General features: G+C 44.0%; 3 protein-coding genes across 3 annotated transcripts; 2 read left to right on the top strand and 1 right to left on the bottom strand.

Annotated features, from left to right (window-relative positions):
- Nucleotides 1-3,492: 3,492 nt before the first annotated feature.
- LOC119398585 (uncharacterized) lies at nucleotides 3,493-4,871 on the top strand. The gene is made up of 4 exons (XM_037665420.2): nucleotides 3,493-3,657; nucleotides 3,735-3,911; nucleotides 4,575-4,674; nucleotides 4,758-4,871. The coding sequence occupies exons 1-4, from the start codon at nucleotides 3,566-3,568 to the stop codon at nucleotides 4,869-4,871; spliced, it is 483 nt and encodes a 160-aa protein (XP_037521348.2). The 5' UTR covers nucleotides 3,493-3,565.
- A 30-nt stretch (nucleotides 4,872-4,901) lies between these two features.
- LOC125759092 (uncharacterized) lies at nucleotides 4,902-6,126 on the top strand. Its single transcript, XM_049417354.1, has 2 exons — nucleotides 4,902-4,982; nucleotides 5,089-6,126. Exons 1-2 carry the CDS (start codon nucleotides 4,902-4,904, stop codon nucleotides 6,124-6,126), a joined length of 1,119 nt encoding a protein of 372 aa, XP_049273311.1.
- A 1,274-nt stretch (nucleotides 6,127-7,400) lies between these two features.
- LOC119398584 (uncharacterized) lies at nucleotides 7,401-12,568 on the bottom strand. The gene is made up of 6 exons (XM_037665419.1): nucleotides 12,346-12,568; nucleotides 11,914-12,118; nucleotides 11,288-11,651; nucleotides 10,987-11,120; nucleotides 9,765-9,829; nucleotides 7,401-8,409 (listed from the first exon to the last, which is right to left on the bottom strand). The coding sequence occupies exons 1-6, from the start codon at nucleotides 12,556-12,558 to the stop codon at nucleotides 8,020-8,022; spliced, it is 1,371 nt and encodes a 456-aa protein (XP_037521347.1). The 5' UTR covers nucleotides 12,559-12,568; the 3' UTR covers nucleotides 7,401-8,019.
- Nucleotides 12,569-14,751: the final 2,183 nt, after the last annotated feature.

The raw sequence follows: 14,751 nt of genomic DNA, 5'->3' as shown, positions 1-14,751 counted from the left end.
AAGACTGTCAAACATGCTCGCGAGGGTGAGGAGCAGGCTTCACCAGAAACGGAGCCTGTGAAGCAGAAATGCGCCGTCATACCGTACCTTCACGATGTCTCACATAGGCTGAAAAAGATAGGAAACAACGCCAACGTAAGAGTCGTCCTTTCAGCACCAAACAAGCTTTATAATCTGTGCAAGGCCTCCTACAGTGGTTCTGAAAAACCCAGGTGCCAAAAAAAGCACAAAGAAAGCTTTGTTAAATCTGAGAACAACATCGTTTATGAGTTACTGCTGTCCTGTGGCAAGAAATACATAGGGCAGACGGGACGGTGTGCCAATGACAGGCAGCGTGAGCACGCAAATAACGTGCGAACTGGAGGTGTGGGACATGTGGCTTTCCACTGCAGGAAGTGTGGGTGCGATCACATGTATTCGCAGTGCACTGCGACAGGAAGGAGCCAGGCACAAACAACACGCGAGATAATTGAAGCGGCGAAGATTGCAAGTTTGGGAGACATGTGCATTAGTGCACCTTCAATTGACCTATCCAAAAAGAACTAGACTTTCTAAGCAAGGCCCACAGGGTGACTAGACGATAGTGGTAGTCAGGAATGACCGCTTGATCTCTTAAAGAAGAAAAAAATCCGGTATCAGGTTGTTTGATTGCTTATCATGCATACTTCTTTGTGGTTTTACATGAAGCCTTCCTGTACAATGCACCTGCGTGCGTTGCTTTTTGTTGTCTATATATATATATGTACCACTGTAGAAAATAAAGCATATGTTGGAAGTCAGCGCTGTGTCCGCGTCGTTTTTCGTCCCTGTTCTTTTGCGCGCTCAAAAATGTCAAACACACACACACAGATATATATATATATATATATATATATATATATATATATATATATATATATATATATATATATATATATATATGCTTAACAATTGTGGTGACGTGGCTAAGGACTACGCATTATTCGCAGGATGTTGTGCCTATAGTTTAGGTGCTTACTGATAAAACAGTAGGTTGTCATTACAATGTGAACATGTATGAAATGGCATGAAGTGTTTAAAACCGATTCAAAGAATAATTTTACGAATCGCAGAAATTTCAGTTTGTTTATAGGATGAAGGCATGCAGACGTGAAAGAGAAGACACAGACAAACCAAACGCTAGCGTTTGAGCTGTCCGCATCTCTTCTGTTTCCGTGTTGCATGGCTTACTTTCTTCTAGAATCAACATTTTTTGTTGTTTTACGCGAGCGGAAATTGTTCTGAGACTCATCTATATAAACTTCGAGTAGTATTGTATTTCCCCCAGAGGAATCGAGTGCAGCACTGTAAAGTTGCTACAAAAACTTGTTGCGGCTGTCATGCATCCACCACAGTGTTCCTGTTTGAGTAAACCCGGTGGAAGTGCCTTCTTGAGTAACAAGAGGTAGCGGCACCAACTTTCGTCGATTGTCAGATAAAAACCCTAATGGTGTTCGCTCTGATTTGAAGTTCTTTTGAAATTCTTGATCAATCTCTATAAAACTTGTTTAGTTTATGTGTATTTGTACGCTGATTTTGAAAATGCAAATATTTTTCTACTATTATATGTCGTGTTAAGTATATCAAACATTTCATGTGCCATGTTAAGCCTGCACGAGTTACAAAGTAAGCATATCACAATAATATGAAATGGGAACTGTATGCAACATAACCAGAATGCATGTCCTAAACCCACTTAACAATAGTCATAGTATGCTGAACATTGACCGGTAAGTGTATGTCTAGCTGGTGATTCGCTCACGAGAGTTCAATATTACGTAACTTTTAACTCAAATGGGTTTAAAACGCGAGTTCGTATGTGGGCTAGTGGGTTCATGAACATTATGCCAGAACAGCGCAGTAAACTCCTTTAAAACTATTGCATACAGTTTTTATCCCCTAACTATAGCGATATGTCGATTTACTTTGTAACTCCAAGTTTGGAAAGGCTTGCTCATCAAGACACATGAAATTTTTATGTGTAAAAACTGCGGTTTCTTCCAGATAATTGCATATTTGAAATCGCCACATAAGTAAACCTAAACTCAGCAAGTTTCATCAATATCGACCAAGAAGAAAAATAAACGCATTATTTGTTGCAGATTGTCTCATTGAGTACCACGAAGTGGTCACACTGACTCTTGCCAGGGGAGTCATGTACACCACTGTCCTTAAGGACAACGGAGTCAAAGGAACGCTCCAGTGGGGGTCAGCGTTACCATGGCAAAGGGGTCACCCTGACTACCTAGAGGTACTAGCGGGAAATAAAAGTTAGTCACGTAGACTCCTGCGTTGGGAGTAACGTAGACTCTCTGCTTGTGAAGAAGGGAGTCGTTGGTCTGAAGAACGAAGGGAGTCGTTTGACACCCCAAATTGTGAAGAAGGGAGTCGTTGGTCTGAAGAACGAAGGGAGTCGTTTGACACCCCAAAAGGTCATCATATGTGTAGCGAGGCGATTACCACCCAAAGGTAGTCAGTACAGACACCCTTTTTTTTAAGAGTGCAGATAACGCGGACACAACGCCCACGCTCGCTACATAAAAAAAAAGTTGCGGCCGTGCAACGCCGCTCGCGTGCTCGGGCTGGCTCGGGCACGTCATGCGCACGTGACCATGCATGCGCATGATGTGGCCATGCGTATGTGTCAAGTGAAGAGGGCGGGGAAGGAATTTGGCTTGCGAAGGCTACACGGGGCGAGTGGCAAGGGTTTGAAACTCGCCTCCTTGCATCGTGGTTTCGCGCCGCTACAAATTATTGTTTTTCACAGCTCGTAATGAACCGATTTGAAAAATTCTTGCGGCATACTGCTCTTCATTCGGCACACAACAACTTCCAGCGTCTAACTAAAATTTGCTACGTGGCCTGGTGAGGAGCCTTTTAAAAAGTCGGGTATACAGGCACTTCATTTTTTCATGCACGATATTCATTACACATGCGCTTAATGTATATACATAGCGTGCAAAATATTCAAAGCCGCTTCTAAAAGCGCACAATAAACCTTACACAGAAAGGAGTTTCAAATAACACACTGTTCTAAACGGGTATTTGAGCAGTGCATTTCACCAACAGTGGATACCAGTCCGGCTGACACTGTAATTGTTCATAAAAGTATTTAGCTGTAGAGTCATTTGTAATAAATGTGACCGTGACGACATCATTCGTTCCGCATGCCTGTCTAGCATGCAAGTTTTCCATAGACTGTGCATACCCATTATAAAGAGCATGTCGGCAGGCATAGCACTGCTTCTGGGCGGCATGAGATAACGCATGCTATAAGAATGTAAAACAAGTTGTTTTTTTAAGTTCTTTGTAGAACGCCCCGAAAGAGGATGGCGTCCTTACAGCTGATTAAAAAGTGTTCTATAGGGAACCAGCGCTGGAGTTTCCGGCCGCCCTGGCGGTCAAAGCGCGCACTTCTCAGCCGCTCCCGCGGACGACACGCACAACGATGGCTACTAGCGAAGGCGGTGCGGGCAGTGAACGCCGAACAAAAAAAAAAGGAGGCCGACGGTACTGCAGCGTATATAAGTGTCATAACTATGTAGGAATGAGAGGTGATATATCTTTCTACGTCTTTCCTGCGAAACCATACGAGCAAGAACGGAGGCAACGTTGGATACAAGCTGTCAGGCGAGCGGGGTAAGTTCGGTCCTTTCTGGCGGCGTCGAGCTGGGGTCTAAAGCGAATTTCGCGTGTTTCATTGTTTTATACAACAGTGAAGACGGCCAGGTATGGGAGCCAGGACCAAACAGCAGAGTCTGTAGTCAACATTTCGTGGGAAACAAGATGAGCAATATTATGCACCATCCGGCATATGTGCCAACAATTTTCCCGTCGGAATATTACCGCCAAGCTCCTGCTGACTCCACCGCGTCCGGTGAACGCTTCGATAGGTAAGTAGTTTACATTGTTTGCCAATAGTTATGTGGAAATTTCCTGAAGCTGCCTTACCCAGCGAGATGTGTGCAGGGGCACGCACGGCTAAGCCGTCGAACTGTTATGAAACATGCGCACGCGATGGATACCCAACACATGCAGACATGCCTAATTTGGGCGGCAGACATCCTCCCGGTCGGCTCGGAGCTAACCTTGTAGGAGTCAGATAATCCGATAAAGATTCCGCATCAGCTGAATGCAGGGGCGTAGCCAGAAATTTTTTTCGGGGGGGGGGGGGGGGGGGTTCAGCCATACTTTTGTATGTGTGCGTGTATATATACGCAAGCAAAATTGAAAATTTTCGGGGGGGGGGGTTTGAACCCCCCCCCCCCTTGGCTACGCCCCTGGCTGAATGGCATTGGCTGCCGTGGCGAAGTGATATCAGAATTGACAACTCGCTGTAGGTGTCGAATTTTTTCAATTTTTACTTCTTTAATTCGCGTAACATAGTCGCCTTTCACTTTTTTCGCTTGCCTGTGCCTGCTTAGACATACGGTGCATGACCAAACTTCGCGTGCATATTTACCGCGGACTGCTGAATCCTCGAGAAAAAAAAAAAATCACGATCCCCTCCTCTCTTCCCTCCACGCTCCCCCCCCCCTTTTATTTTTGCTTCGCAGGTGGGCAGAACGCCATCGACGCAGCGCGGACTCATCAATGAATGCTTTTCAGTCACTACAACCAGCCACGAATGCAAACACACAGCCAGAAAATGACGAGGTATGTGAACACAGTTATGTAAATAAACCATTTTAATAATGCAATTTGCGCGAATTTAATTATTGATCTTATTTGATTCACAGGGCCAGGATGTTTGCTCCCAGAGCCACTGTGGTGTTGACTCACATGATAATGCAAGCTTATTTCCATTCATTGGAATACAAATTACATTGTGTAGTATCTCCTTATCTGCGTGAACTAGTGTGTAAAGTGTTTTTATCTCCCTTATGCAGGCAGAACATGAACCTGCTGTGAACAACTGTAATCAGGAGCAGTCTGTTCAAGAAGTACATCTACACAGTGTAAATGTAAGTTTCAAGACTTTCTGCTAACCATTTTTTGTCGCAAAACATACAGCGAAATATTTTGTTCTTGCTTTTGCTCTTGTGTTTTTGGTGCATCACGGATCAACAGGGCCTTGGCGTTGAAGAAACTGATCTCAAGCGACTGGACCTGACAAACGAGCAACCTTGCCAGAATGCACCGGCCACACCTGCAATTTCGTCGTCACAGATGTGCCCGCTCGTTCATCGTGCTGTAGGACAGGATACAAGATCTTGTTTCTTTGGGGGTTATGATACACTTTCTCACACACCTGGTGCAATAACAGCGTTATGTGGGGTTGAAGAAAATGTGTTTTCTCTCCTGCTAACCATGCTGCCTCAGACAAGGGATAAAGGGAGCGATGTCAGTGTCCCAAACAAGCTTGCGATTTTTCTTGTCAAGATGAAGCACGGTATGCCATTTAGTGCCATAGCCGTACTGTTCTCAATTCATGAGACGACTGCGTCAAGGATTTTCCACAGTGTCTTGGGCACACTGGCACACGCCACAAGAAAGTGGATCTATAAGCCACATTTGCGTGTCATTCACGACACAATGCCGGAGTGCTTTAAGCTCAGTTACCCAGAATGCACTCTCATTGTTGACTGCACGGAGGTGCGAACCGAAACACCATCAGATGTGAGGCAGCAACATGTTTTGTACTCCTCCTACAAGAATGGCTTTACTCTAAAATTTTTAGTAGCCATAGCTCCCTCTGGCTTGATAGTTTACAAGTCGAAGTCATATGGAGGTCGCTGCTCAGATGCACACATAGTCCTAGACTCAAACTTCCTTGATATAATTGAAGAGAGGGATGTGATCCTCGCTGACAAGGGATTTCCGGGCATACGAGCAGGTGTAGCAGGGAAAAGTGCAGTGCTGGTAATGCCACCCTTTTCGACAGGCAACCAGCCATTTTCTAGAGAAGAGCTGCAGCAAACACATCACATTGCTCAAGTCCGCATTCATGTTGAGCGCATGATACAAAGAATAAAGACACATGGAGTTTTGCAGCACCGCATACCAATAACCTTAATCCCTGCGATGAGCAGCATATTTCACATGTGTTGCGTATTGGCAAATCTACAGGCTCCCATCATTCAATCCAAGAAAAAACAAACTCGTTAATTCAGAACTGAAAGTTGAAGATCTGCATGACGTTTATTCTCTACTGAAGCCCTAATAATAATAATAATACCTGTGGTTTAACGTCCCAAAACCACGATACGATTATGAGAGACGCCGTAGTGGAGCGCCCGGAAATTTCAACCACCTGGGGTCCTTTAACGTGCACCTAAATCTAAGTACATTCTTAGAATCACATCTGATGGTGTTTTGGTTCGCACCTCCATGCAGCCAACAATGAGAGTGATAGAAGTGCTGCTCCAACTGCTCCGAAAGAGAAATGCTGCTCCAAACTGTAATTTTTGTTAGTAAATGCGCCAAAATGGCACTGGGAAGCTGAAAACAATGAGCTCTAACCGTGTGATCATCCAGCGAGCCTAAACAAAACCAAAAACAAGCTGTATACTATTATCCTAGTATGCCACATGTATACTAGCTGCATGCTAGCATTGTCAATATATATCTCATTTAGCAATATATTTGTGCCTGACAAGCAGACTATTTTGGTGAAATGTGTGCGAGATTAGTTTAATATCAAACTGATTTATAACTGCCGCTGTTACAAATGTGATGTGTGACATACATATATTGCTTTATCAGCTTTAACCTCATTTATGCCACAAGAACAGCTCATTGACTTGCTTTTTTTTAAATTCTCAGTGCAGGCTATTTTGGTGAAACATGAAAATAAGATTGCTTTGATATCGTTCCACTTATAAACTGCTTCTTTGGTGATGGTCATATGTGATTGTGGTTACTTTTATCATTTGGTGTTCAGCTTTATCGCTTTTATATAATTTCTGCCACAAGTACTGGCATTTTAAATATATAGCTGATCTTCCTGCTTAATTGTTTCTTGCAATTAGCACTGACTATTGTATTTGCAATATGTTTAATAATAAATATTAATCTTTATGAAATGCTTCAATGATGCTTTAAACTCCAGAGTTGCACAGAATATTTTGCCATCAGCTCCAGAAACACTGGTTGCTGCTCCAAAAAGCAAAATGTCGCTTCTATCACTGACTCTAGTGACGCAATCTATACAAGTGAAATAAAGCGTTCCTTGTAGTTTTGTTTGTTGTTTTGACTATGTTTTGCTACACCAACGATACAAGTATTTACAGCTTGGTGCTTTATGGAAGGGAATGTGTGAGTGCACGACACAAGAATATTGCTCAAAACTAGTTATTGTTAACCAGCAAAATGCAAGATGTCAAAGTGCCAGAGAAAGCGTGGTGAATAGTCCTCATGTAAGCAGATGCAGAAGGAGCTTATTATACCCATCCCATTGAAAACTGATATCCTAGGTAAACAACACACCTGTTCAGAAAACTTTCCATAGTGACTAGGTAGTAAGTTAAACACTCATTTATACTTTCCACACAGACAAAAGAAATACAGAAGGCCGAGTTCACACTCAACCAAACAAGCTAAATACATACAACAATGTGGGTTGCATCCTAGGTAAATAACACATCTGTTCAGAAAACTTTCCATAGTGACTAGGTAGTAAGTTAAACACACTCATTTAATGGTGAAACACACAGCACGAAACAACGACGGGGACACAGAAAGGAAACACACACACCAACATGCCCAAATTCGCTCTATTGCACACTCATTTAATACTTTCCACACAGACAAAAAATACTGAAGGCAGAGTGCACACTCAACCAAACAAGCTAAATACACACAACAATGTGGGTTGCATGCTAGGTAAATAACACACCTGCTCAAAAAACTTTCAGTAGTGACTAGGTAGTACGTTAAACACATGCATTTATACTTTCCACACAGACAAAAAAATACTGAAGGCCGAGTGCACACTCAACAAAACAAGCTTAATACATACAAGTATGTGTGTTGCAATATCACAAGGTCACTATGCGCAGCTTAGTGTGTCAGCAGCTTCATGTAGTAATTGTGGTAAAACCACTGAAGCCGTGGAATGCTTTTGGCAAGGAAGGCTTCATCCCTTTCAATTACAATTATGAGGTCCTGCTTGCTGCTGTACACAAAAAAGAAACACTCTGTGGTATTTGTAACATACATTGCCACTTGCACCTGACAGTAGTATGGGTGGCTGCGAGTTAGCTTAAGACAGCCGTCCTCATACACAACATAGCTAATGAAGCTCTCGCACAGGTCGGGGTCAATGATCACGTCGTCTTTCCTGGAGTAGGGGCACTTAATTTCGAGCAAAGTGATCCCCTTGCTGGTGTGGAACAGACCATCTGGGCTAGCACACAGCCAAGGCTGTTGAGGATGGATGACGAGGCCGACCTGCACAGGGTGTGATATGTACAAATTAGCATGTAATTCACATTCAGAGATGTGCTCATGCATTTTCTAAAAGTTCTCCATATAGCCCTTCAGTGAGACAGCACAGAGGAGGAACATTATTCTGGAATTCAGTACCATGAATAACAGACTTCCTAGTAACTAATAATAATAATTGTTGGGGTTTTATGTCCCCGACCACGATATGATTATGAGGGACGCCATAAAGGAGGGCTCTGAAAATTCTGAGCATGCGGTGTTCCTTGATGTGCATATAAATATAAGTACACTGATCTCTAACATTTTGCCTCCATCGGACTGCAGCTGCCGCGACCACTTCCTGGTATCTGCCTATTTACGTAGAAAGTCCTGCTGGGAGCAAATGTTCGGGTAAGGTGTACGAAGAGGAGCAAAAGTTTACGAAATGTGGTCTTCCCTACAAATGCTAATTTCTGTTCTGTTAGTGCATGACGCTTTTAATCTAGCAGGTAACTGTATAAGTTTCAAGAATGACTACAGGCTGGAACATCTGATTGGAGGCCATGTTCCGACAGTATGCGGGAATGTAACCTTTTAGAAAATTTTGCATCCCGCAAGCTTTTGCTGGAAGATGTAGATTCAAGATATCAAGACATGAATGTGTTTCTACACCACTAAGTGAATAAATTAGGAAGATGTTCGCTTGGTTGATAAACAAGTGTGATCTATACTCTATCACCATTGTCAATTGATGTCCCCCCCCCCTACAGATGCACCCAAGACATGAATTTCTTGCCTAGCGTTGTCTAGCATGTATAAATGTTGTTCCATATACTGCAGCGAGTTGGTTCAAGAAATGAGACAATATATATATTTAGCGCACATAAAGAAAGTGCCAGTTCTTGAAATGCATGCAGACACTTTTCTTGTAATGACCATCATTATTAGCACATCCTGTAAGCACAATAACTTCTGCCATCTTCTACAAGGCACTGCGACTGCTGCACTAGTCAAACAATATAGAACAGAACAAATGCAATTAAACTAGGCATACTCAAAGTCTTTACGCAATAAAAAAAATCAATCTGTTGCAGCTAGCAGAGCAAGTTTTTTTACACTCATTTATGAAACACCATGACAGTGAATGGGAAGTATAAATTTCTACAGTATTACAAAATGAAATAACTTTCACATATTTTCTATGACAGAAATTTCCTGCACAGTTTTCAAGTCTTTTTTACAGAGTGGCATGTTTTAGTGCTTATCGCACACAACAAAGGATTCATACATACGTAATCAACCTGCTCATAAACAATTTGTAACAGAAAGTACCGACTTAATGAGAGTAAATTTTAACATTAGTGGTTAAGAGAACAAACCTGCGTGACTCTGGTGCCGACTTTTTTTTCGAAGACCTTCCGAGCCATTGGTTCCATTGTGATACCTGGGAATGTTCAAAACAAAAACTACCAAACCTAGCCTGAAAATGCAACTAGCATTACTGCATTCTGACACCATCACTTCCTCCTGATGATATCTCATCGCTATGGAAAAGTGTTCACAAATTTGCAGAGTTGGCCAAATAACTGTTCAAGTAAACAAAAACATGTGGCATGTACAAACCTATCCGTGAAAGTCAACGTTTTTAAACCTCTTGCTGATTGTGCAGCTATAGCAGTAACAAAATCTGTGTGGCGTTCGATTAACAGGAGTTCCAGCATTATCGGAATATGTCTGGTAACAAAAATCACAGAATGTAGCAGCATTTTTTTTTTTTTTTTTGGAGCAGCACTTCCATCACTGCATCAGAGTGACAAAGGATGTTCTCATTCTCTCCAGAAAGATGATTCCAAGCAGTAGACAGCACCTTTAACGTGGTGTTGAATCGAGCGAAAAAATATGAAACATAAGAATGAAAAGCAAAAGCAAAGGAACTTAAGGGCTCGTGTTTTCTTTGTAATACACAAAGCTATGCAACGTCTGCTAACGTCACGTAGCACGTGTTCTTGCTACGAGCTGGCAGCTGACCAATAATCTCCCGCATACTAACTGACGGCAAAAAAAAAAAGTGTTCCATAATCACCGTCATGGCTACGAGCAGTGCTGACTAACACTCCCAGGTTTGAATGCACAGATATTCCCAATTAAGAGGATGGGAGGACAACTGCTGCTGTAGCTCCATCGGTAGAGCATTGAACGCATTATTCAAAGGTTGCAGGTTCGGTCCCTGCCAGTGGCAAATTGGCTTTTCATCCACTTTCATTTCTTCACAATTATATCATAATTACAACAAATGACATCCCCCATACCTTCCCCAGCTCGATTGTGTGTTAGTTCTCATTCAAGAATGAGAAGCGGCACACACAAAGTGCAGCACAATGATGAAACTCATTGAATTTACGAGCACTTGGTGCATGTCCCTCTTCGTGCTTATGTTGTTGTTTTTTTTTCACAATACTGAACAAGCTAACTTCAACTGTTTGCAATAATATGCTCAGAATTACGCTGCAACTAAGAATAACCCACAAGTTCACAGCACATTTTTATTACATTGACTTCTCACCGCACAAAATCTCATAAAAATGACCAAAAGCTCCTTACCATACTCTGTGGCTGGAGAGTAGAAACTTTTAGTTTTCTTTAGCTGTTCTGCCAGCGATTCAAAGGAGCGCTTCCTACAGATGATGCGGTGGGCGACGGTGCTCGATATTCTGCAAGCCCTTTCTTGGTGCCACCTGCATTTCAAAATGGGCATCATATCCTGAGTGCAAAAGTTACACACACCTTAAAATAATAGAATTCGTGCATTTTGAAACCATGCCTGAAGCAACCCATTGCAGAAATAACATGCTATGCTTGTTAAAGACAATAGGAAGAGAATAAATAGTGCAACGTTACAAACCGAGTGCATTTCGCCTGCGGTATTGTCTGCGCGGCAATTAATTCTGCCTGGGATTCCGTGCATTCCACCTTAGTGGAGAAGAAGTTGAGCTCATTGGCACTCATAGTGACCGTTTCCTCAAGGGTGTACAGAGGCAGACTGTATCTCCAGTTCAAAACCTCCTTCACCAAACACAGGTCTGCATTCAGTGCTGCCTTTGAAATGAGGTCTTCAAGACAGTCGCGAACTTCTGACATTGCTTCTTCCTCCTTCTGCCGCTTCAGTGTGGATTGCATTATGCAGTCGAGGTCTGGGAAGTGCTCCAAAATGAACGAAGGTGGCTGCTCATCAGGTGGCTTGCCACCAATATAAAGTGGTTTATATTCTGCAAAACGTGAAGGTCAGCACTGTTAATATTGCTTCAGTTTCCCACAGATAAACAAGGACTTCCACGTTTTTATTCTTTCTATGCTTTCGAATTATGAGCGACATTATCATTATCACTGCATTCAACATGTTCTTGCGTGATCAGAACATCACGCCATGCTTTCCCAACTATTCTAAAGCAATCAGTAGAGTGTCCACATTCTATTTTATGCCGCACCACGGTGTTGACATTGTGATTACTAGAAGGCCAGTCTACCTACCTCCGAAGAGCTCCTCTACCGATTCTTTTTTTGAGGTGTTCGGCTTGGACGCTGGACGGCCCCACACTTGAGGCACGTCAGTGGACGACGTCGCATCGGCTAAGTTGTTTAGCTCGAGCGCTACCGCTGCGACATGCTTGCAGGCGCCGTCGCTGCCGGCCTTGCACGAACAGGTGGCTCCACTTATCACGCGCTGAGACGACAGCTAGAGACGAACACATAAAAACTGCATTAAGTAAACGTGCACAAGAAATGAAAACATGTAGTGCCAACGCTGCGATCACGCATGGAAGTCAACTCGCTGTACGATTAAACCAACTGTGCGATTTACCGCGTACAGCGTCGCGCTTATTTTACACAACTACACGTGCCGTAAAGAAACAAGACAGGAACACGCAGTAATAACCGAGCTAGCATCAAATGCTCGCTTACCTGAAGTGTGACATTGTAGCTGGTTTGGTGCACTTGCGAGTGGCATTTCGCGGTAACTTGAGTGTCGCTGTCACGGCACGGCACCGCCTCCTCCACATCGTACGCGTATCTCGCCTTGCACAGCTTCGCCCCGTTTTCTAGTGCCTTTCTGCGGAAGTGGTCCTCAGGCCATGTTATTTTACTGAAGCCATAGCGGAGCACAACTGGCGCCATGGCTGCCGACACACGGGACCAAGCACGGGACTGTGAACCGGGGAACCACGTACGCGGGTTTACGCAGCCGCGCTCGCCGCGGCACACTGCGAAAAATATATGAAGCTTTGCAAATTTTGTTCAGTATTCTTTCGCTTGATGGCGCTAGCTGAATGAGTATTTGCAGAAGCTTGTAATTGTTTTATTTTATCTCTCTCAGAAGCTTGAACCGAAGCGAAACGACGCGCACAGCCGAAACATATGCGAGCTGCAACAAACGTCGTCTGATGGAGCGGCGGACTTATGCCGCGACTTCCCGCCAGGCGCATTTTTTCGGCGCGCCACCTATCCAGCGCTGGTCTCCTATAGTTTCTGGAGCTTCACAGAGGGGACAGTTACTTGAACATACAAAGATGCCTTTGCTGCTTAGCCAGGTTTTTACAGACAGTGTTTCTGTATGCACTTTGTAGAAAAATTTCTAGGATATTGGCACGCTGACGGACATAGCCTTCTATAGTATCGTATAGCAAGCGGGTAGGAAAGGAAAGTGAGGGCGAGCAGGAGAGATCTGAGCGCCAGGAGGAGGGAAAGGGTAAAGCATAGCATGTAAGAATGACAAAGATGAAAATAGAAAGAAATGCAGAAAGTGAAAGAAATGGACAAAGAGAGAGAATCAAAGAGAAAGACAGAGAGAAAAAAAATAGAAAGAAAGAGGAAGCGAGCGAGAAATATATATAGAGAGAGAAAGAAAGAAATTGAAATTAACGCAGACAAGAAAGACATAAAAGCCAGAGATAGGAGAGAAACACAATGAAACAGATGAGGAATGAGCGAGAAAAATAAACGGAAGCAAAGAAGGCCACCCAGCGCCGCGCTACCTTCAGGCTTGGCACCCCTAGTGCGAAGCTGCCGTATGAACAGCGAATCTGTTTGTGCATATCGTTGCTCGTGAGTCGATCGCAGAAAGCTATCATCGTCTTCACGGGTATGTGCCACTGTGCGGCTACCTGAAAACGAGTACAGAGAGAGAGAGAGAGAGAGAAAGAGAGAAACAAACAGAGAGACGGAACCAAAGATATAAAGGAAGAGGAAATCCTTGCAAAAAAAATTCTTCACGAGGGATGCGAACTCTTCCCACCCCTCAAGTGCTATTCCACTTTTGCCACATAAATCCGGAGTGCACTCTGTGAAGAGTCGCCCGCCACCTTAGACCACATTCTCTATGGCTGCCCCGCAGATCATACCCTGCAGGGGCAGCCCGCCATAGCACCGTAACCACTGTACGACCTAGGTGGCTAAATAGAAGATAGGAAGAATGAAACAGAAAAGAAATCGACCAAAAGAGTAAACACACACAAAATTGAAGTACGAGCGGATAACCTTACGCATGGGTCCATAATCTACAATCCTAGTTGCTCATTACTTGGCTCCCATTTGTTGGTGATTAATACATCACATTAAAAGACGTAAGGGTAGAGTGAAGATGTACTTCTGCGAAGTAGCAATTAGCTGCTCCTCGAATTTTTAGAGAAATGGAACGGTAAAATGAGACCGGAATGCTAGAGAAACGTACGATGCTTTTACACTATGGATAGACGTTCGGTTGCAACTGAGTAATTGGCTCCAACGACGTCCCTGTAATTCTTCCTTCTTAAACGTGAAACCTTTATAAGGGGCGTTTCGGTCCATTGGCTTGAGTGCAAGCGAGCGTGCCACCGCCTCAGTGCTCGCTGTGTGGCGAGAGAGAGCGACCGGCGCGCGTTAACTACGGAAACGCTCTTTCAACGATATACACTGAACTACCAGCTGGCGACGAACGAGAACGCGCCCTTGCCCGCCAGAGACAATGCCAACGCAAGCGGCGTCTGCTAGCGAGTTCTTGATCTTGACCTGAACCCAAGCTCAAGTTTGCGGCGCGACGACAGCGCCGCGCCAGCCGCGCTGCGGCTCTGTCGGAAAACACTGAACCTTCGCGCGGCCGACTCAGCCCCTTTCACGGTAGCGGTAGCGCACGTGCGCACGCGTTCTTCTCTCGGTGCGGGTAACTGGGAGGCCGTCAGCTGGGTACGTTGAACCAAGAGGCTTGCTGTGCGAAGCTGCGCATTTCCACGATGGCAGAAGCCACCCCGCGGAAGCGCAAGCGTGGTCCGAAGTATTGCGGTTTAGTGGCCAGCCACAACAGTGCAGACAAGGCACACGATTCACGTGTTAAAC

The sequence above is a fragment of the Rhipicephalus sanguineus genome, chromosome 7 (genome assembly GCF_013339695.2).
Source record: "Rhipicephalus sanguineus isolate Rsan-2018 chromosome 7, BIME_Rsan_1.4, whole genome shotgun sequence".
Taxonomy (NCBI): Eukaryota; Metazoa; Arthropoda; class Arachnida; order Ixodida; family Ixodidae; genus Rhipicephalus; species Rhipicephalus sanguineus.
This window is presented reverse-complemented; position numbering and strand designations above follow the sequence as displayed.

Bases quoted from the DNA above. Each gene is read 5' to 3' on its own strand.
- LOC119398584 (XM_037665419.1), bottom strand. From the start codon at position 12,558: ATGGCGCCAGTTGTGCTCCGCTATGGCTTCAGTAAAATAACATGGCCT. The intron at 11,121-11,287 runs GTTTGTAACGTT...TTTGAAATGCAG, and splicing joins CCGCAGGCGAAATGCACTCG to GTGGCACCAAGAAAGGGCTT. The intron at 9,830-10,986 runs GTAAGGAGCTTT...GAACATTCCCAG, and splicing joins CTCTCCAGCCACAGAGTATG to GTATCACAATGGAACCAATG.
- LOC125759092 (XM_049417354.1), top strand. From the start codon at position 4,902: ATGCAGGCAGAACATGAACCTGCTGTGAACAACTGTAATCAGGAGCAG. The intron at 4,983-5,088 runs GTAAGTTTCAAG...ACGGATCAACAG, and splicing joins TACATCTACACAGTGTAAAT to GGCCTTGGCGTTGAAGAAAC.
- LOC119398585 (XM_037665420.2), top strand. From the start codon at position 3,566: ATGAGAGGTGATATATCTTTCTACGTCTTTCCTGCGAAACCATACGAG. The intron at 3,912-4,574 runs GTAAGTAGTTTA...TTTGCTTCGCAG, and splicing joins TCCGGTGAACGCTTCGATAG to GTGGGCAGAACGCCATCGAC. The intron at 4,675-4,757 runs GTATGTGAACAC...TTTGATTCACAG, and splicing joins CACAGCCAGAAAATGACGAG to GGCCAGGATGTTTGCTCCCA.